This window comes from Elephantulus edwardii, unplaced genomic scaffold (genome assembly GCF_000299155.1).
Source record: "Elephantulus edwardii isolate Elephantulus edwardi_28Jun2011 unplaced genomic scaffold, EleEdw1.0 scaffold00237, whole genome shotgun sequence".
NCBI lineage: Eukaryota > Metazoa > Chordata > Mammalia > Macroscelidea > Macroscelididae > Elephantulus > Elephantulus edwardii.
The window spans coordinates 2,701,774-2,716,536 of NW_006399987.1; the positions used below are offsets into that span (position 1 = coordinate 2,701,774).

Sequence of the window (14,763 nt, forward strand, 5' to 3'; positions counted from 1 at the left end):
TGGGTCGTTTCCAACTCCTTGCTATTGTGAATAAATGGGTGTGCATATATCTGCTTGGATGTCAGTTATGGGCTCTTTAGGGTATACTCCCAGTAGTGGAATTGCTGGGTCAAATGGTATCTCTATTTACAACTTTTTGAGAAAGCGCCATACCGCCTTCCACAGTGGTTGCACCATTTTACACTCCCACCAACAGTGAATAAGGGTTCCAGTTTCTCTACAACCTCGCCAGCATTTGTTGCTTGCTGTTCTGTTAAATTTTGCTATTCTACCTGGGGTGAGATGATGTCTCATAGTTGTTTTAGAGGAGTCTTCCTTCTTGAACACCAGATGTCAGTTTCTGTGTAAAGATCTACACAACCATCATTTCCATTCCATTTCCACACCGCCCTTCTGTCAACACGTGCCCCAGCCGATGGAGGAGAAAATGATGGCGCAGGCTGGATTTACAACTAAAATTCAAAGCCTGGGCAACTGGAGTCTGCGCGGTGACGCGCTACTGGCGGCGCCTAGCGGGCACGAGCGCACGCGCGCCTGTTGTCATGGTTACCCAGACGCCCTCTCGAGGCTCGGCGCGCGCCACGTATCACGTGATCAGAGCCATCATGGCGCCGCCCACTTTCTTCTGCCCACGTGGTTCCGGCTGTCAAGATGGCGGCGGCAGCCACCCCGGCTTCCCTGGACTCGGCGCCCCGAATCTTGCGCCTGGTGGCCGAGTGCAGCCGCTCGAGGGCCCGCGCGGGCGAACTGCTGCTGCCGCACGGGACGGTGGCTACTCCGGTGTTCATGCCAGTGGGCACGCAGGCCACCATGAAGGGCATCACGACGGAGCAGCTGGACGCGCTGGGCTGCCGCCTCTGCCTGGGCAACACCTACCATCTGGGTCTGAGGCCGGTGCGTGGGCTCTGCCCGGGTGGGAACGCGGCGGAGGGTGGGGAGCTCTGGACTGAGTCCTAAGATTGGACATGGCTCCGGAAGTCAACCAACAAACGCATACTGACCCCGACCTCACCTTGGCCCGAAGTCAGACAGCTAAGCTGGCCCTTCCTGCATCCCAGCACTGCCCCCCAGGGCTGCCCTCTCCCTTATTCTGACCCTACTTCCTAGAGGCCTGGGGGGAGGGCGGCAGGGGAGTGACAATCTCAAACACTGTTCATGAACTAGGCAAGCTCGGGGCTCAGGAAGCATGGAATGTAAGGATTACCCCAGCGTGCCCCTTAACCTCGCTGTGGCTGCTTCCCTCTCCCCTCCCCAGGGTCCAGAGCTGATCCAGAAGGCCCATGGTCTCCACAGCTTCATGAATTGGCCCCACAACCTGCTGACGGTGAGGTGGGGTCCGGGCCAGGGTCCCTTGTCTAGGGTGGGGCTTCCCCTTCCTCACCCACTGACAGTCCAGCTGCTGGTTTCCCTCAGGACAGCGGCGGTTTCCAGATGGTGTCCCTGGTGGCCCTGTCCGAGGTGACCGAGGAGGGTGTCCGCTTTCGCTCCCCCTACGACGGCGCCGAGACCCTCCTGAGCCCCGAGAAGTCGGTGGAGATTCAGAATACTCTGGGTGAGGGAACAGTTGGGAGCAGTCCAGTCCACTGAGGCCAGGGTTTGGGGTACCCCTTTACATGCAGAGCTCCAGTTGAGCCACTTGAAGTGAGGATAAGTAATAGCACACATGGGCAGACTCTGGACAGTTAGGGAGCTCTGGTGGCCTAGTGGTAAGAAGCTGTGCTACAGTCTTAAAGGCACGTGGTTCAAATCCACCAGCTGCTCTGCTGGAAAAGAATAGACAATCTCCAGTGCAATTCTGCTGGAGGATCAGCTGTGAGTCACTTCTGACTCGATGGCACACAACAACAACTGTGGCTTAGTGGTAAGGAGCAGTGCTGCCACCGGGATGCGTATGGAAGAGAAAGATGGGCCCTTTCCTCTCATGCAATTATACTGGCCCTGAAAACTCAGTGGAGGGTCTGCTGTGAGTCAGTGCTGACTTGATGGCACACAATAACAACACTATTATTATAAGGAACTCTGGGAGATCTTTGGATAAGCTATCCTCTGCTGACCAAAGTGTTGGTGATTCACACACGGGGGAAGATGAGGCATTCTTCTGTAAAGATTGTTGTTGGGTGTTGTGCAGGTGACTACATGACCCTACGAACAACAGACTGAAACCTTGTCCTGTCCTGTGCTAACCTCACAATCTCCACCACGCTTAAGCCTATCATTGCAGTCAATCTGTCTTACCTACTGTGTCAGTTGATGATCTTCTTTGACTGACTGTCTCCCCTGATAACTTGTCTAAAGTATGTGAGACATAATGTCATCCTCAAGTCTAAGGAACATCTGGCTTTCCTTATTCCAAGACAGAGTAGTTATTCTTCTGGCAACCCTTGTTGTTATATGTTGACTATGACTCATTGCGACTCTATGAACAATGGCCCTGAACCCTGTGCAATCCTGAGCCAACCTCACTGTCTCTGACATACCTGCCCCCATCGTTACAGTCACTGTGTCAATCCATCTCATCCAGAGTCTTCCTCTTCTGCACTGACCCTCTACCCTTCTCCGGGGGATGTCCTCCTTCTCCAAGGACTTGTCCCTCCTGGTGACATGCCCAAAGTATTTGAGACAGAGCTTCAAAATCCTTGCCTCCAAGGAACAAACTGATTTCACCCTCTCTAGGACTGACCTGTTTGTTTTCTTGAGAGTCCATGGTATGTTCAGTACTCTTCTTCAGCCTCACAACTCAACGGCATCAATTCTTCTGTCACTATTCGTTGTCTAGCTCTCAGATGCATAGCAAGCAATTGAGAAGACCATACCTGGATCAGACAGACCTTAGTCTCTAAACTGACATCATTGCCCCTTAGCAGTCTGGAGAGATCCTTGATAGCAGATTTTCCCAATGCAATTTATCTTTTGGTCTTCTGAATGCAAGAATGTTGATTGTGGATCTAAGCAAGATGACATCATTAACAACCTCATCTATTGATCCATCTATTCTCCATCTATTGTAATACTGCTTATTGGCCCAGTGGTAAGGAATTTTGTTTTCCTGATGTTGAGATGCGATCCATACTGAAGGCTGCAGTCTGACCTACAACAAATGTTTTAAGTCCTCAGTTTCAGTGAGCAAGGTTGTGTCATCTGCATAACACAGGTTGTTGATGAGTCTTCCTCAATCCTGATGCCAAATTCTTCTTCCTAAAGTCCACCCTCCTGAATGATCTGTTACCTTTGCCAACACTATAATTCAAATGCATCAGTTTTTCTTTGGTCTTTCTTATTCACTGTCCAACTTTCATATGCCTGTAAGTTGATGGAAAATACAATGTCTTGGATCAGGTGTACTTTTTTTTTTAAATTGTCTTGATTTATTTTAGATTCAGTGATGGGCATAAAACAATTCTCTATCATAAAGTTGACAATTAGCTTAATTCAAAACGTTTTTAATAATGCACATAAGAAAAGTCTTCATAAGGGAGCTCTGGTGGCCTAGTGGCAAGACGGGGCACTGAAATCCCAGAGGTACGCGGTTCAAATCCACCAGTTGCTCTGCTCGAGAAGGAGGGGGCAATCCTCTTCTGTACCAGTCAGATCTGATTTGACAGTACACGTAAAAAATAATACAATAAAAATAAAAAATGAAAAAAAAAGTCTTCATCTTAGAAGTTGTTCTGCAATGCAGATATACAATAGCTGGGAAAACAACAGTTAGCAAATAAAAGCCAATGTGAAAAGAAGATTAAAACCCCTAGAACAGGTACAGGTTTTATAGGGCTCTAATTTTATAGTTTCCTTATTGAGTCATAAAGGTCAGAAATCTGTTCCTTCAGCAGGCTCCACTGCTTGGGGTTTAGAGAAGAATTTTTTCTTCCTCGCGTCATTTCACCTTCCTGATGCATCCAGTATTCTCTAATTTCCGTTAGGACTTTCCCTTTAAAGGGTCGAACACTGACGTATGTCCTTTCTCCAATTGGAAACGTGTTACCATCTCTGCTTTTGTTCCTCTGGTGGGAGGACAGAGCTGGGGAGGTCTCGCCAGTCTTCTGCTTCTTTACAGACTTTTCTGCAGCAACTTGCTGTTTTCCCTTTAACTTCTTGTTAACTTCACTATGAGAATCACTGCCAGACGAGCCTGAAGAAACACGTTCCTTGGGTTTAGGTATTGTTCTGTTCCTGAAGCCACAGAGCTGCCTGCACACCCGCTCGTGACGTACACTTTGAAATGACAGTTCTGTGTTCTGACATGCTCAAAGCAGATTGGCCTGATGCAAAAACTCCCTTGATTTCTTGACTACTGTTGAGTGTAGATCCAACTCAAATGAGGTCCTTGACAACGTCAGTATTTCTTCCACTTACCATGATGTTTATTGGCCCAGTTGTGAATTTTTTTTAACCCTGCTTAGATTATTAAAGCTCATTAATGTACTCTTTTTTTTTTTTTTATTTTTGTGTGCGTGTACCGTCAAATCAGATCTGACTGGTATGGGAGGAGATTGTCCCTCCTTCCTCAGCAGAGCATCTGGTGGATTCGAACCGTGCACCTCTGGGATTTTAGTTGCAGCTCCTCGCCACTAGGCCACCAGAGCTCCCCTAATGTACTCTTTTTTAAAAAAAAAAATTCTAATTTGTTTACAAAGTTTGAATACACTGTTTTTCACAAAAAGATCCTTCCCATTTCCTTCAACCCACCCACCCATCAAATTGTGCAACCCTTTGATTAACAACCTACCATCCCCCACCCTCCGTTCTTACCCCCGTATTTCCACCTTCCACTCTTCCCATCTTGGATCCTCATACTCATTCTACAATAATGGTTTTATACAGGGACTGAGTTCACGCAGCATAATGCTCTCCAGTTCTTTCCAAGTTAGGTAGTAATTTACAAAATGATTGCTCCTGCATGCTGCGTAGTATTCCATTGTATAAATGTACCGCAGCTTCTCAGTCCATTCGTTGGACATCTGGGCTGTTTCCATATTCTTGCGATAGTGAATAATGCTGTTGTGAACAGTGGTGTACAAGTTTCCGTTTGAGTCTCAGTTCTCATTTTCCCAGTGGTGAAATTTCTGATGTTCATCAGTGAGTGTTTCAAATCTTCTTTGTTTTCAGCAAATGAGGTTGTGCCACTTTCATGTGCTCCTGTGTTTTTCTTCATAGTCTATCATTTCGGACTCTTTACTAAGCATACAGATATAGATACAGATTGAAAAGTATGGCTAAAATATAGATGCTGATGCACATGGCTGAGGATCTTTCCTGATCTTAAGCCATGAACTATCTCCGTGTTCTGTTCAAGCCACTGCCTGTGTGTTTATTCCAAATGAGCATAAACAGTGTTCTGGAGTTCCCATTCTTCGCAATGTTATTCATAATTTGTTTTTGCCTGCGGTGAATGCTTTCATGTAATCATAAGACACAGATAAACAACTCTGTTATTCTTTACTTTCAGCCAAGATCTGTCCGACCTGAGTAATGATAGCCTTCATTCTACGGCTTCTTCTGAATCCTGCAAGAATTTTTGACAGTTCCCTGCCCATGTACTACTGTAACCGTCTTTTAACAATTCAGCAAAATTTTACTTGCGTGTGGTCTGATCAATAATGTGGCATTTCATTAAGTTACCTTCCTTTGCAGTGGGCATGGATACAGTGCTTTAACGGGCTTGGCTAGGTTTCTGTCTTCCAGATCTTGGCACAGAAGAGTGGAGGCCCCTAGCATTGCATCGGTTTGTTGAAACATCTCAGTTGATCCTGTTAAATCCTGGAGGCTTGTTTTCACCAGTGTTTACAGTGCAGCTTGGACTTGTTCTTTCAGCCCTGTCGCTCCTTGAGTCTCTCTACGCTCTTGAATTGGCTGAATGTCACCACTACTTTTTGGTGCAGTGACTTTGTGCATTCCATCTTGTGGTGTTTCCTGAGTCCTGTTGTATTTGGCCTGGAAAGTTGTTGCTGTGTACTGCCAAGTTGAAACTGACACCTAGCTGACACTCTGGCAGGTCTTTAGAGGCAAGAAACCCTATGGGAAGAGACTACCCAACTGTATCCTGTGGAGCAACTGGGCTTTGGGTTGGTTGTGCTTTATTTTGCCTATAGAATCTTTCTTTATTACAACTCAAGGGTTGAATTTTTTCTTCTATTCTTTTTCTTTTTTGTTTCCAACTTTCTCATTCCAATCACACTAGTAATTGTCAGTGCATCTTGACTGCATATTTGGTCAACTTCAGACTGTAGAAGTTGGTAAAAATCCATAATTTCTTTATCTTTGGAATTAACGGTTGACATATAAATTTTAGTAATATGTTCTTGTTTACTTCAGAGAAGCACAAAACAACAGTATCAGTCTGGAGACTAAGGTGCGCCTGATCCGGGCCATAGTCTTCGCAATTGCTTGCTATGTGTCAGAAAACTGGACAATGACTAGGGATGATAGAAGGAGAATTTATGCCTTTGACTGTGACATTGCAGAAGAATATTGAATATACCACAGACTGCTAGGAGAACAAACAGATTCATCCTAGAGAGGGTGAAACCAAGCTGCTTCTTGGAGGCAAGGATTCTGAGGCTTTGTTTGACATACTTTGGACATGTTGCAAGGAGGGACCAGTCCTTAGAGAGGGACGTCATGCTTGGGAGGGTGGAGGGAGAGTGCAGGAGAGATGGAGCCTTGATGAGATGGATTGACTCTGTGACTGGGGTAATGAGGGTTGGTGTGTCAGAGACAATAATGTTGGCACAGGATAGAATAAGTTTCAGGGCTGTTGTACCCATGGTCTCTATGAGTTGCAAGCTACTGGCTGGCAAATAACAACAACAACAATAATTATTTAAGGAAATATAGTTTTGGCATTTGTGTGCACCTGTGCAATTATCACACTAAAGTTAGTTACCACATCCATCCTCCTCAAAAGTTTCCTCCCCCTACGAAGATGGCGCCGAAAGCGAAGAAGGAAGCCCCTGCCCCTCCCAAAACTGAAGCCAAAGCAAAGGTATTAAAGGCCAAGAAGGTGTCCTGAAGGGCACCCGTAGCCAAAAAAAAGAAGATCTGCAGGTCACCCACCTTCCAGCGGCCTAAGACGTTGAGGCTCCGAAGTCAGCCCAGATACTCCCAGAAGAGCGCCCCCAGGAGAAACAAGCTTGACCACTGTGCCATCATCAAATTTCCCCTGACCAGAGTCAGCCATGAAGAAGATAGAAACTAACAACACACTTGTGTTCATTGTGGATGTCAGGGCCAACAAGAGCCAAATTAAACAAGCTGTAAAGAAGCTCTGTGACATTGATGTGGCCAAGGTCAACACTTTGATTAGGCCTGATGGAGAGAAGAAGGCCTGTGTTCGACTTGCTCCTGATTATGATGCTTTGGATGGTGCCAGCAAAATTGGGATCATCTAGACTGAGTCCAGCGGGCTAATTCTAAATATAAATTTTTCTTACCATAAAAAAAAAAGAAGTTTCCTCCTGCCCTTGGTAACCTCTCCCTGCTTGAGCAGGAAACAGTCACTAAATATCTTTTTGTATTTTTTTTGTTTTTTACATCTGAGGGTACACAGTTTTGAACCTTGCTATTGTGTTGCTTTTTTTCAAAGAATAAATAAGAAGTCTTTAAAAAGCACAAATAGTGCTCGCTTCGGCAGCACATATACTAAAATTGGAACGATACAGAGAAGATTAGCATGGCCCCTGTGCAAGGATGACACGCAAATTCGTGAAGCGTTCCATATTTTTGACCCTGAAATGAACCAGTCTGTAACCAAGGCTAACTCCTTTCACCTACAGATTTTGTCTTTGGATACAAAGCGAAGTAGATAGTCCTTACGGAGGGACTGTTTAAAAAAAAAAGCACAAATAAAGATAAAGTTGCTGTTGTGACCATGACGGTCATGAGCCTGGAACTGTCAAACAATTTCGAGTTCCTGGGCTCCGGGAAGACTGGCGAGGCTTCAAACCTGGTGCTAATTAGTGCCTGAAGTGTGTACGGAGGCATGAACGGAGACGCTGGGACTCCGAGGCAGGGCCTGGCATTTTGGAAGACTATTGAGGATACTTGTCCCTAGAAAATAAGGGGAAGACTGAGACAGTGAGGACTGAGAGGCAAGAGTGCCGGGTGTGCAAGCCCTTGTACACCATCATCAAGAATTCTGATTTGTCTTTGAAAATGTTTGTGAACAAGAAGAGATTTTGTGAATTCCTGCAGATAACAAGTTCAAATCTATTTTTCCCCTAAAAGAGAGCCCGCTCTTCATGGCATAGTCTCTATACATTGCTTATTATTTGTGAGAAATTTTCAGCTTATTAAAAAATAATAGACAAACACCTTTACCTGTCATTTGGCCTCTGTGGCTACCTTGTGTGTTTTCTCAGTATTCCAGCCCACCTTGTGTTCTGCCTGTGTTATCCTCTGATAGAATCTGGAGACTGCTGTTCTTTCTCCTGTAAATGTGTCACAGGAGTTTCCAGTGAAACCACCTGGCCCTGGGGTTTTGTTTTTGGGGTGTTTTAGATGGTGCGCTTGATTGATTTTGCACATTGATGGTGCTTTTCTACTTGGTGTTCCGTCTTATGTTAGATTTGTTAGCCATTCCTTGAACTTAATTTGAACTTTCTTGGCATAAAGTTGCTCATCCTGTTACATTTTTTTACTATTAAGAGATCAGTGGCGATGCCTCTTTTTCCTTCCTGGTGTTGAGAACCTGAACTTTCTTCCTTAATCATGTTGATAACGTGCGATTCTTCTTAATCAACTTAATAGGTGTTGGATTTTTACTTTATTCCCCCTAAGATCCAATATTTAGCGTGTTTCTCTATTTTCACCTTTTCTAATTTATGTCAGTCTTTTGTTTTGAGATGCTCCCGTCCCCCAATAGCTTATTGAAATCTAATTCATTTACCATACAGTTCATATATTTAAAACCTACATTCTTAGGGAGCTCTGGTGGCCTAGTGGCAAGAGACTGCACTGAAATCCCAGAGGCACACATGGTTCGAACCTACCAGATGCTCTGCTGGAGAAGGAGGGGCAATCTCCTCCTGTACCGTCAGATCCAATTTGACGGTATGCACACACAAAAAATAATTAAATAAACGAATTAAAAAAACAAACAAAAAAGTACATTCTTTTCTTTTTTACTTGAACAGACAGATTTGTTCTCTTAAAGTTTGTAAGGTGCTATTGTAAAATGTACAATTCGAGGGGTTTTAGAATATTCAGAGTGGTGAAAGCATTGCCGCAGTGTAACTTGAGGTTTTGGGTTTGTTTTGTTTTGTTTTGTTTTTTTATTTTATTATTTGTGTGTGTGTGTGTACCGTCAAATCAGATCTGACTGATACAGGCAGAGATTGCCCCTCCTTCCCCTGCAGAGCATCTGGTGGATTCGAACTGTGCACCTCTGGGATTGTAGTTGCAGCTTCTTGCCACTAGGCCACCAGAGCTCCCCTGAGGTTTTTTTTTTTCATCACCCCAGAAAGAAATGCTAGCCAGTACCAGCTGTTCCTTATTCCTGCCTGTGCCCTGTCCCTCACCACTAATCCCTCCCCCCATCATGTTATGAATTGATGCCACAACCTGTTGACAGTGAGATGAGTCTGTCGAGTTCCCTATTCTAGATGTTTCACGGAAATGGAATTGTATAATATGGGCTCTTTTGTGACGGAGTCCGATTACTAAGCTAATGTTTTCAGAGCCCATCGGCGTGCATTCCTTTTTCACTGCTGAATCACTTTCTTTTGTGTGGCTATGTTTCATTGCTTTTGGCTCTTCCATTATTTTCTTCCCTCGAGTTAATTTGAGTTTGCTTTACTGGTCTCTCTGTAGCTTTTAAAACTCCGTGGGTCATCCATATTATGTTGAGGGATACTAGGTATTATATCACATCATCTAGAAATATTTGTTTGGTCTTTAGAACATAAAGAGGCCTTTGTTTTTTGGCTTGTGGTGGTTTTTTGTTTTGTTTTAACATAACCACAGTACGGCGTTCCCACATGAGAACAAGGACTGACTGTCGTTGAGGAAGCCCTGCTGGTGTGGTCAGTAGGGAGGTGCTTTGCTAACCAGACGTCTGGCCTTTGGAGGTTTGAATCCCCCAGCCCTCTCCTGAGGAGAAATATGAGCAGTCTCCTCTCAAGCAGTTTACGACCCCTCAGAATCCTGCCAGAGGGTTAGCTGTGAGCTCGTTCTCATGATCTTTTCAGTAACGTGGCTTTGCATCTGAGAGGTGGATAATGGATAAGAATGACAGGAGCTAAATTGAAGCCTTTGGGTTCTGGTGCTGGAACAGAGTGTTGACTGTCCCACGGACCACCTTCTGTACCGGAGGAAGGGCAGTCAGGGTGCCCCTTGGGGGCTAGCTGCATACTTACATACTTAGGACACGGTGTCAGGAGGGGCCCGTCCTTGGGAAAGGACATCATGACAGAAAAGGTGGAAGGTCAGAGAAAGGGAGGAAGACCGTAAACAAGCTGGATTGACACAGTAACAACAATGGCCTAAGTGATCACAGTCATGGCGCTGGACGGGGTGAGGTTCCTATCTGTTGTTTATAGGATAACTAAGAGTTGTAGTCATTTTAATGGTACCTAACAATAACAGTGTGGGTCCCTAACAACAACAGCAGTCTTTATGGTGCAGGATAGGGCAAGGTTCAGATCTGTGCCAGTCACCATGAGTTGTAGTTGACTTGACAGCACTTGACAACAATTAACAATAGCAGTTCTTTATGGTGCAGGGTAGGGCAAGGTTCACATCTCCTGTTCATAGGGGGCTATGAGTCACTTTTAAAAAAAAATTTTATTACTATTTTGTGTGTGTGCCGTCTAATCGGATCTGACTGGTACAGGAGGAGATTGGCCCTCTTTCTCCAGCAGAGCATCTGGTGGATTCAAACAGATGAGTCATTTTTATTTTGAGGTTTGGATCAATTTGTTGAAACATACTAGGTGCTAGCAGAGAAGCTGTTCCATGGTTTAGTATGTCTTAATTATGAAATTATAAATACACATATTCATAAGCCTTTGACCAAAACAAAAGGAGAGCCATTTAGCACATTGGTTAGAGACCAGTAAAAACTGGATTTTGGACATTAAAAAAAAAAAAGACCAAATCACTGAATTAACAGTAGCAACACCTACTAATCTAGAATCCCATTGAATTAAAAGTAGGGGTGCCTGGGCAAAGCTAGTTGTTTGTTATAGTCATCAGAAGAGATAAGGGCAGGCACACTTATCAGAGGCAGGGCTGGAAGCCTGGCCAGATGGGAGTCCTGGCAGGGCAGGAGGGCTGGTCAGGCGGGAGGCCTGGCTGGGCAGGAGGGCTGGTCAGGTGGGAGGCCTGGCTGGGCAGGAGGCCTGGCAGTTGTAAGGCTGGCCAGGTGGGCTGGTCGGGCGAGAGGGCTGGCAGGGTAAGAGGCTTGGCTGGGCGGGAGGCCTGCCTGGGCGGGAGGGCTGGGGTGGTCAGGTGAGTGAATCCCAGAGACAGCAGCAACAGAGGGCCATCCAGCGGGCTGTGAGGCAGGTGGAGGAGCCCAGGTCCTCCCTTCTTTGGTCTTTTACTACAAACACTGTGGTTTAGAAGTCTCCTGAGGCCCACCCTCCCAGTGGTATTGGGAGTATCCTTGGTAAGGATATTGCTGAAGAGGTGGATAGGTCCTGGAGGATAGACCTCAAGCCCCATTGGTGGCGGATAAGGTGGACATGCGGCCAATGGGCCAGGACCTGGTTACAGTCTAGGGTTCCCTTGGTTCATCAGCGTCTGTAAACTGTACCTCCCATCTCCACAAACCAGATGGACACTGGTTTGGCCCAGGCTGCATGTAAGGATCATTATGAAACTGGGGCTGTGAGTCTTTTTTTTTTTTTGAGATTGTTAGCAGCTTTAGTTTGTTTGGCTCCACAATCAACACTCTTGGTACCAGCAGTCAAGAAACAAAAAGACACATTGCATTGGGCAAGTCTGCCGTCAGAGACCTCTCCAGAATACTGAAGAACAATGATATCAGTCTTGAGACTAAGTTGTGTCTGATCCAGGCCATAGTGTTTCCAATCACTTGCCATTTGTAAGAAAGCTGGATGATCACTAGGAATGATAGAAGGAGAACTGACGCCCCCGAGCCGTGGTGCTGGAGAAGAGACCGACTATACCATGGATTGTTTGTTGTTGTGGTTGTTGTTATGTGCCGTCGAGTCATTTGCAACTCATGGGGCTGTGAGTCTTAAACCCACTGGAGTGTCAGCTCTGGGTTGGTTCTGACTCAACAGCACAACATCACCACCACCATGAGTCTCAGTGGATTTGATGGCACCTGACAACATGCATAAATAAGGATAACAGAAGAAAAATTGTTATCTTTGAGGTGTGGTGTTGGCGAGGAGCAGTGAATATATTCCATAGAATATTCACATTCATGCCAAGAGAACAGACAGATGTGTCTTGGAGAAAATGCAGCCAGAGTGTTCCTTGGAGGCAGAAGGAGAGGCCATTCCTTGGAAAGGGACATCACGCTTGGAAATATCAGCGAAAGAAAGGAAGACCCTCCAAGCCATTTGATCGACAGTGACTGCAGCAATGGGCTTGAGAGGGTCAGATTGTGAGGATGGCACAGGATAGGAAAGCAGAGAGCTGTGTTTCATTGACTATGCAAAGCCATTTGACTGTGTGGATCACAACAAACTGTGGCTAACCTTGAGGAAAACGGGAATCCCAGGGCACTTGACTGTGCTTATGTGAAACCTATACTTGGACCAGGAAGCAGTCCTCAGAACAGAGCAAGGGAACACTGCATAGTTAAAAAATCATGAAAGGAGTGCAACAGGGATCCATCCCACCTCCATACCTTTTCAATCTCTATGCAGAACAGATCGTTTAGGAAGCTTGACTTTTTGAGGAAGAATGTAACATCAGAATTGGAGGAAGATTCATCAACAAACCTACATTCTGCAGATGACAAAACCTTGTTTGCTGAAACTGAGGAGGACTTGAAGCACTTACTGCAGAAGCTCAAGGACTGGAGTCTTCAATATGGTTTGAAGCTCAACTTTAAGAAGACAAAGATTCTCACCCCTGGGACTATTGGCAGCACCATGATGGATGGAGAAGAGGTTATTACAGTCAACACTCTTGGCGCCAGCAGCCAGGAAATCAAAAGACAAGTTGCATTGGGAAGTCGGCTGTCAAGGACCTCTCCAGAGTACTGAAAAGCAACAATGTCAGTCTAGAAACTAAGATCCTCCTCATCCAGACCATGGTCTTTGCAGTTACTTGCTATGCATCAGAGAGCTGGACAGTGACTAAGGATGACAGAAGAGGAATCAGTACCATTGAGTTGTGGTGCTGGAGAAGAGTCTTGAACATACCATGGACTGCCAAGAAAACAAATAGGTCTGTCTTGGAGAGAGTGAAACCAAGTTTCTCCTTGGAGGCTAGAATTTTGAAGCTCCATCTCATATAGTTTGGGCATGTGGCCAGGAGGGTCCAGTCCTTGGAGAAGGACATCATACTCAGAAGGGTAGAAGGACATTGCAGGACAGACCCCAGATGAGATGGATTGATACAGCTACTGAGGTAGAGGGGTAGGTGTGTTGGAATTAGCGAGACTGGCTCAGGACAAGGACAGGCTTCAGAGCTGCTGTGCATAGGTGCCCTATGGGTGACTCGACAGCACGTAACAACAATAACACAGGATAGGACAGGCTTCGGATTTATTGTTTGTAGGCTCACCATGAGTCGCACTTGACTCAGTGGCCCCTGACAACAACAGCGGTCTTTAAGGAAGCAAGTGGCCTCGTCCTTCTGTGGAGTCACCGGTGGTTCCTCTTTCTAGTTTGGAACATCTGATGGGCTCCCACTGGCAGCCTTTTGGTTAGCTTCTGAGTGCTTTAACCATGGTACCACCAGAGCTCCCATCATTCTCTGTGTATATTCTGTGTATATGATGGAGTCTCCCCCGCCTCCCCTTTACCTTCTGTTGTTCTTTGCCCTCTGACTTGTCTGCTGGTAGATGTTTAGATCTGGTGCTTTTTTTTTTTTATGGAACGAATTTGCGTGTCATCCTTGCGCAGGGGCCATGCTAATCTTCTCTGTATCGTTCCAATTTTAGTATATGTGCTGCCGAAGCGAGCACTAGATCTGGTGCTTTGAGCTGGGTTTGAACAAGACAACATCACGGGGCGTCAGTGTGTAGGTTATGTTTCATCAGAGGACGTCTGATGTCCGCCTCCAGGTCTCGCCCTCTCCTCTTAACAGCATTTATTTATTTATTTGTTGTTGAGGCTGTACACAGCAGACCCTACGCCAATTCGCCGCTTCATCCAGTAAAGTTCGGCCGCACCGATGGGCTTCTTTGAGTCCTACAGCCCTTCTCACCCTCATTCCCCTGCTCGTTCTTCCCCCAGTAACACTAACTCACTGCTCCCTAAGGCTTCTGACCCAATGTCCTGAGTGGCGCTGATCAGTCTCATCTCACAGAGATAAGCTCTTCAAAGAGCTACGAGGCAGATTGTTTACTAGTTCAGCCAAACAGCTCTTGGGTTTCTACCAAATGACCTTCTGATTTAAGGTTTAGTGATGGTCTCAGGACAGTGGTTTCGGCTAGCCCCCTCAGGCCCAAGAAATGTGACATTCTCTTTTGCCTTCTTCCTTCTTTGCTTTATGTCACTTTTTTCCTTATTTCCTCCCCCCTCTCCCGCCCCCCTCCAGTCCACTTGACTATGCACCTCTTATTCTGGATTATTGTCGTGCAAGTAATGTTGTTGTTGTTGTTATGTGCCGTCGAGTCGC

General features: G+C 45.8%; 2 protein-coding genes across 2 annotated transcripts in view; one reads left to right on the forward strand and one right to left on the reverse strand.

Annotated features, from left to right (window-relative positions):
• Window positions 1–633: 633 nt before the first annotated feature.
• The window catches only part of QTRT1 (queuine tRNA-ribosyltransferase 1), a 20,203-nt gene continuing 6,073 nt past the window's right edge, over window positions 634–14,763 (forward strand). The window contains exons 1-3 of the mRNA XM_006898847.1: window positions 634–894; window positions 1,256–1,324; window positions 1,414–1,552. Of these exons, the coding sequence (XP_006898909.1) occupies window positions 652–894; window positions 1,256–1,324; window positions 1,414–1,552 (451 nt within the window). The 5' untranslated portion in view covers window positions 634–651. The remainder of the gene's footprint in view (window positions 895–1,255; window positions 1,325–1,413; window positions 1,553–14,763) is intronic.
• Window positions 3,780–4,779, reverse strand: LOC102869944 (activated RNA polymerase II transcriptional coactivator p15-like). The gene is made up of 2 exons (XM_006898801.1): window positions 4,727–4,779; window positions 3,780–4,170 (listed from the first exon to the last, which is right to left on the reverse strand). The coding sequence occupies exons 1-2, from the start codon at window positions 4,777–4,779 to the stop codon at window positions 3,780–3,782; spliced, it is 444 nt and encodes a 147-aa protein (XP_006898863.1).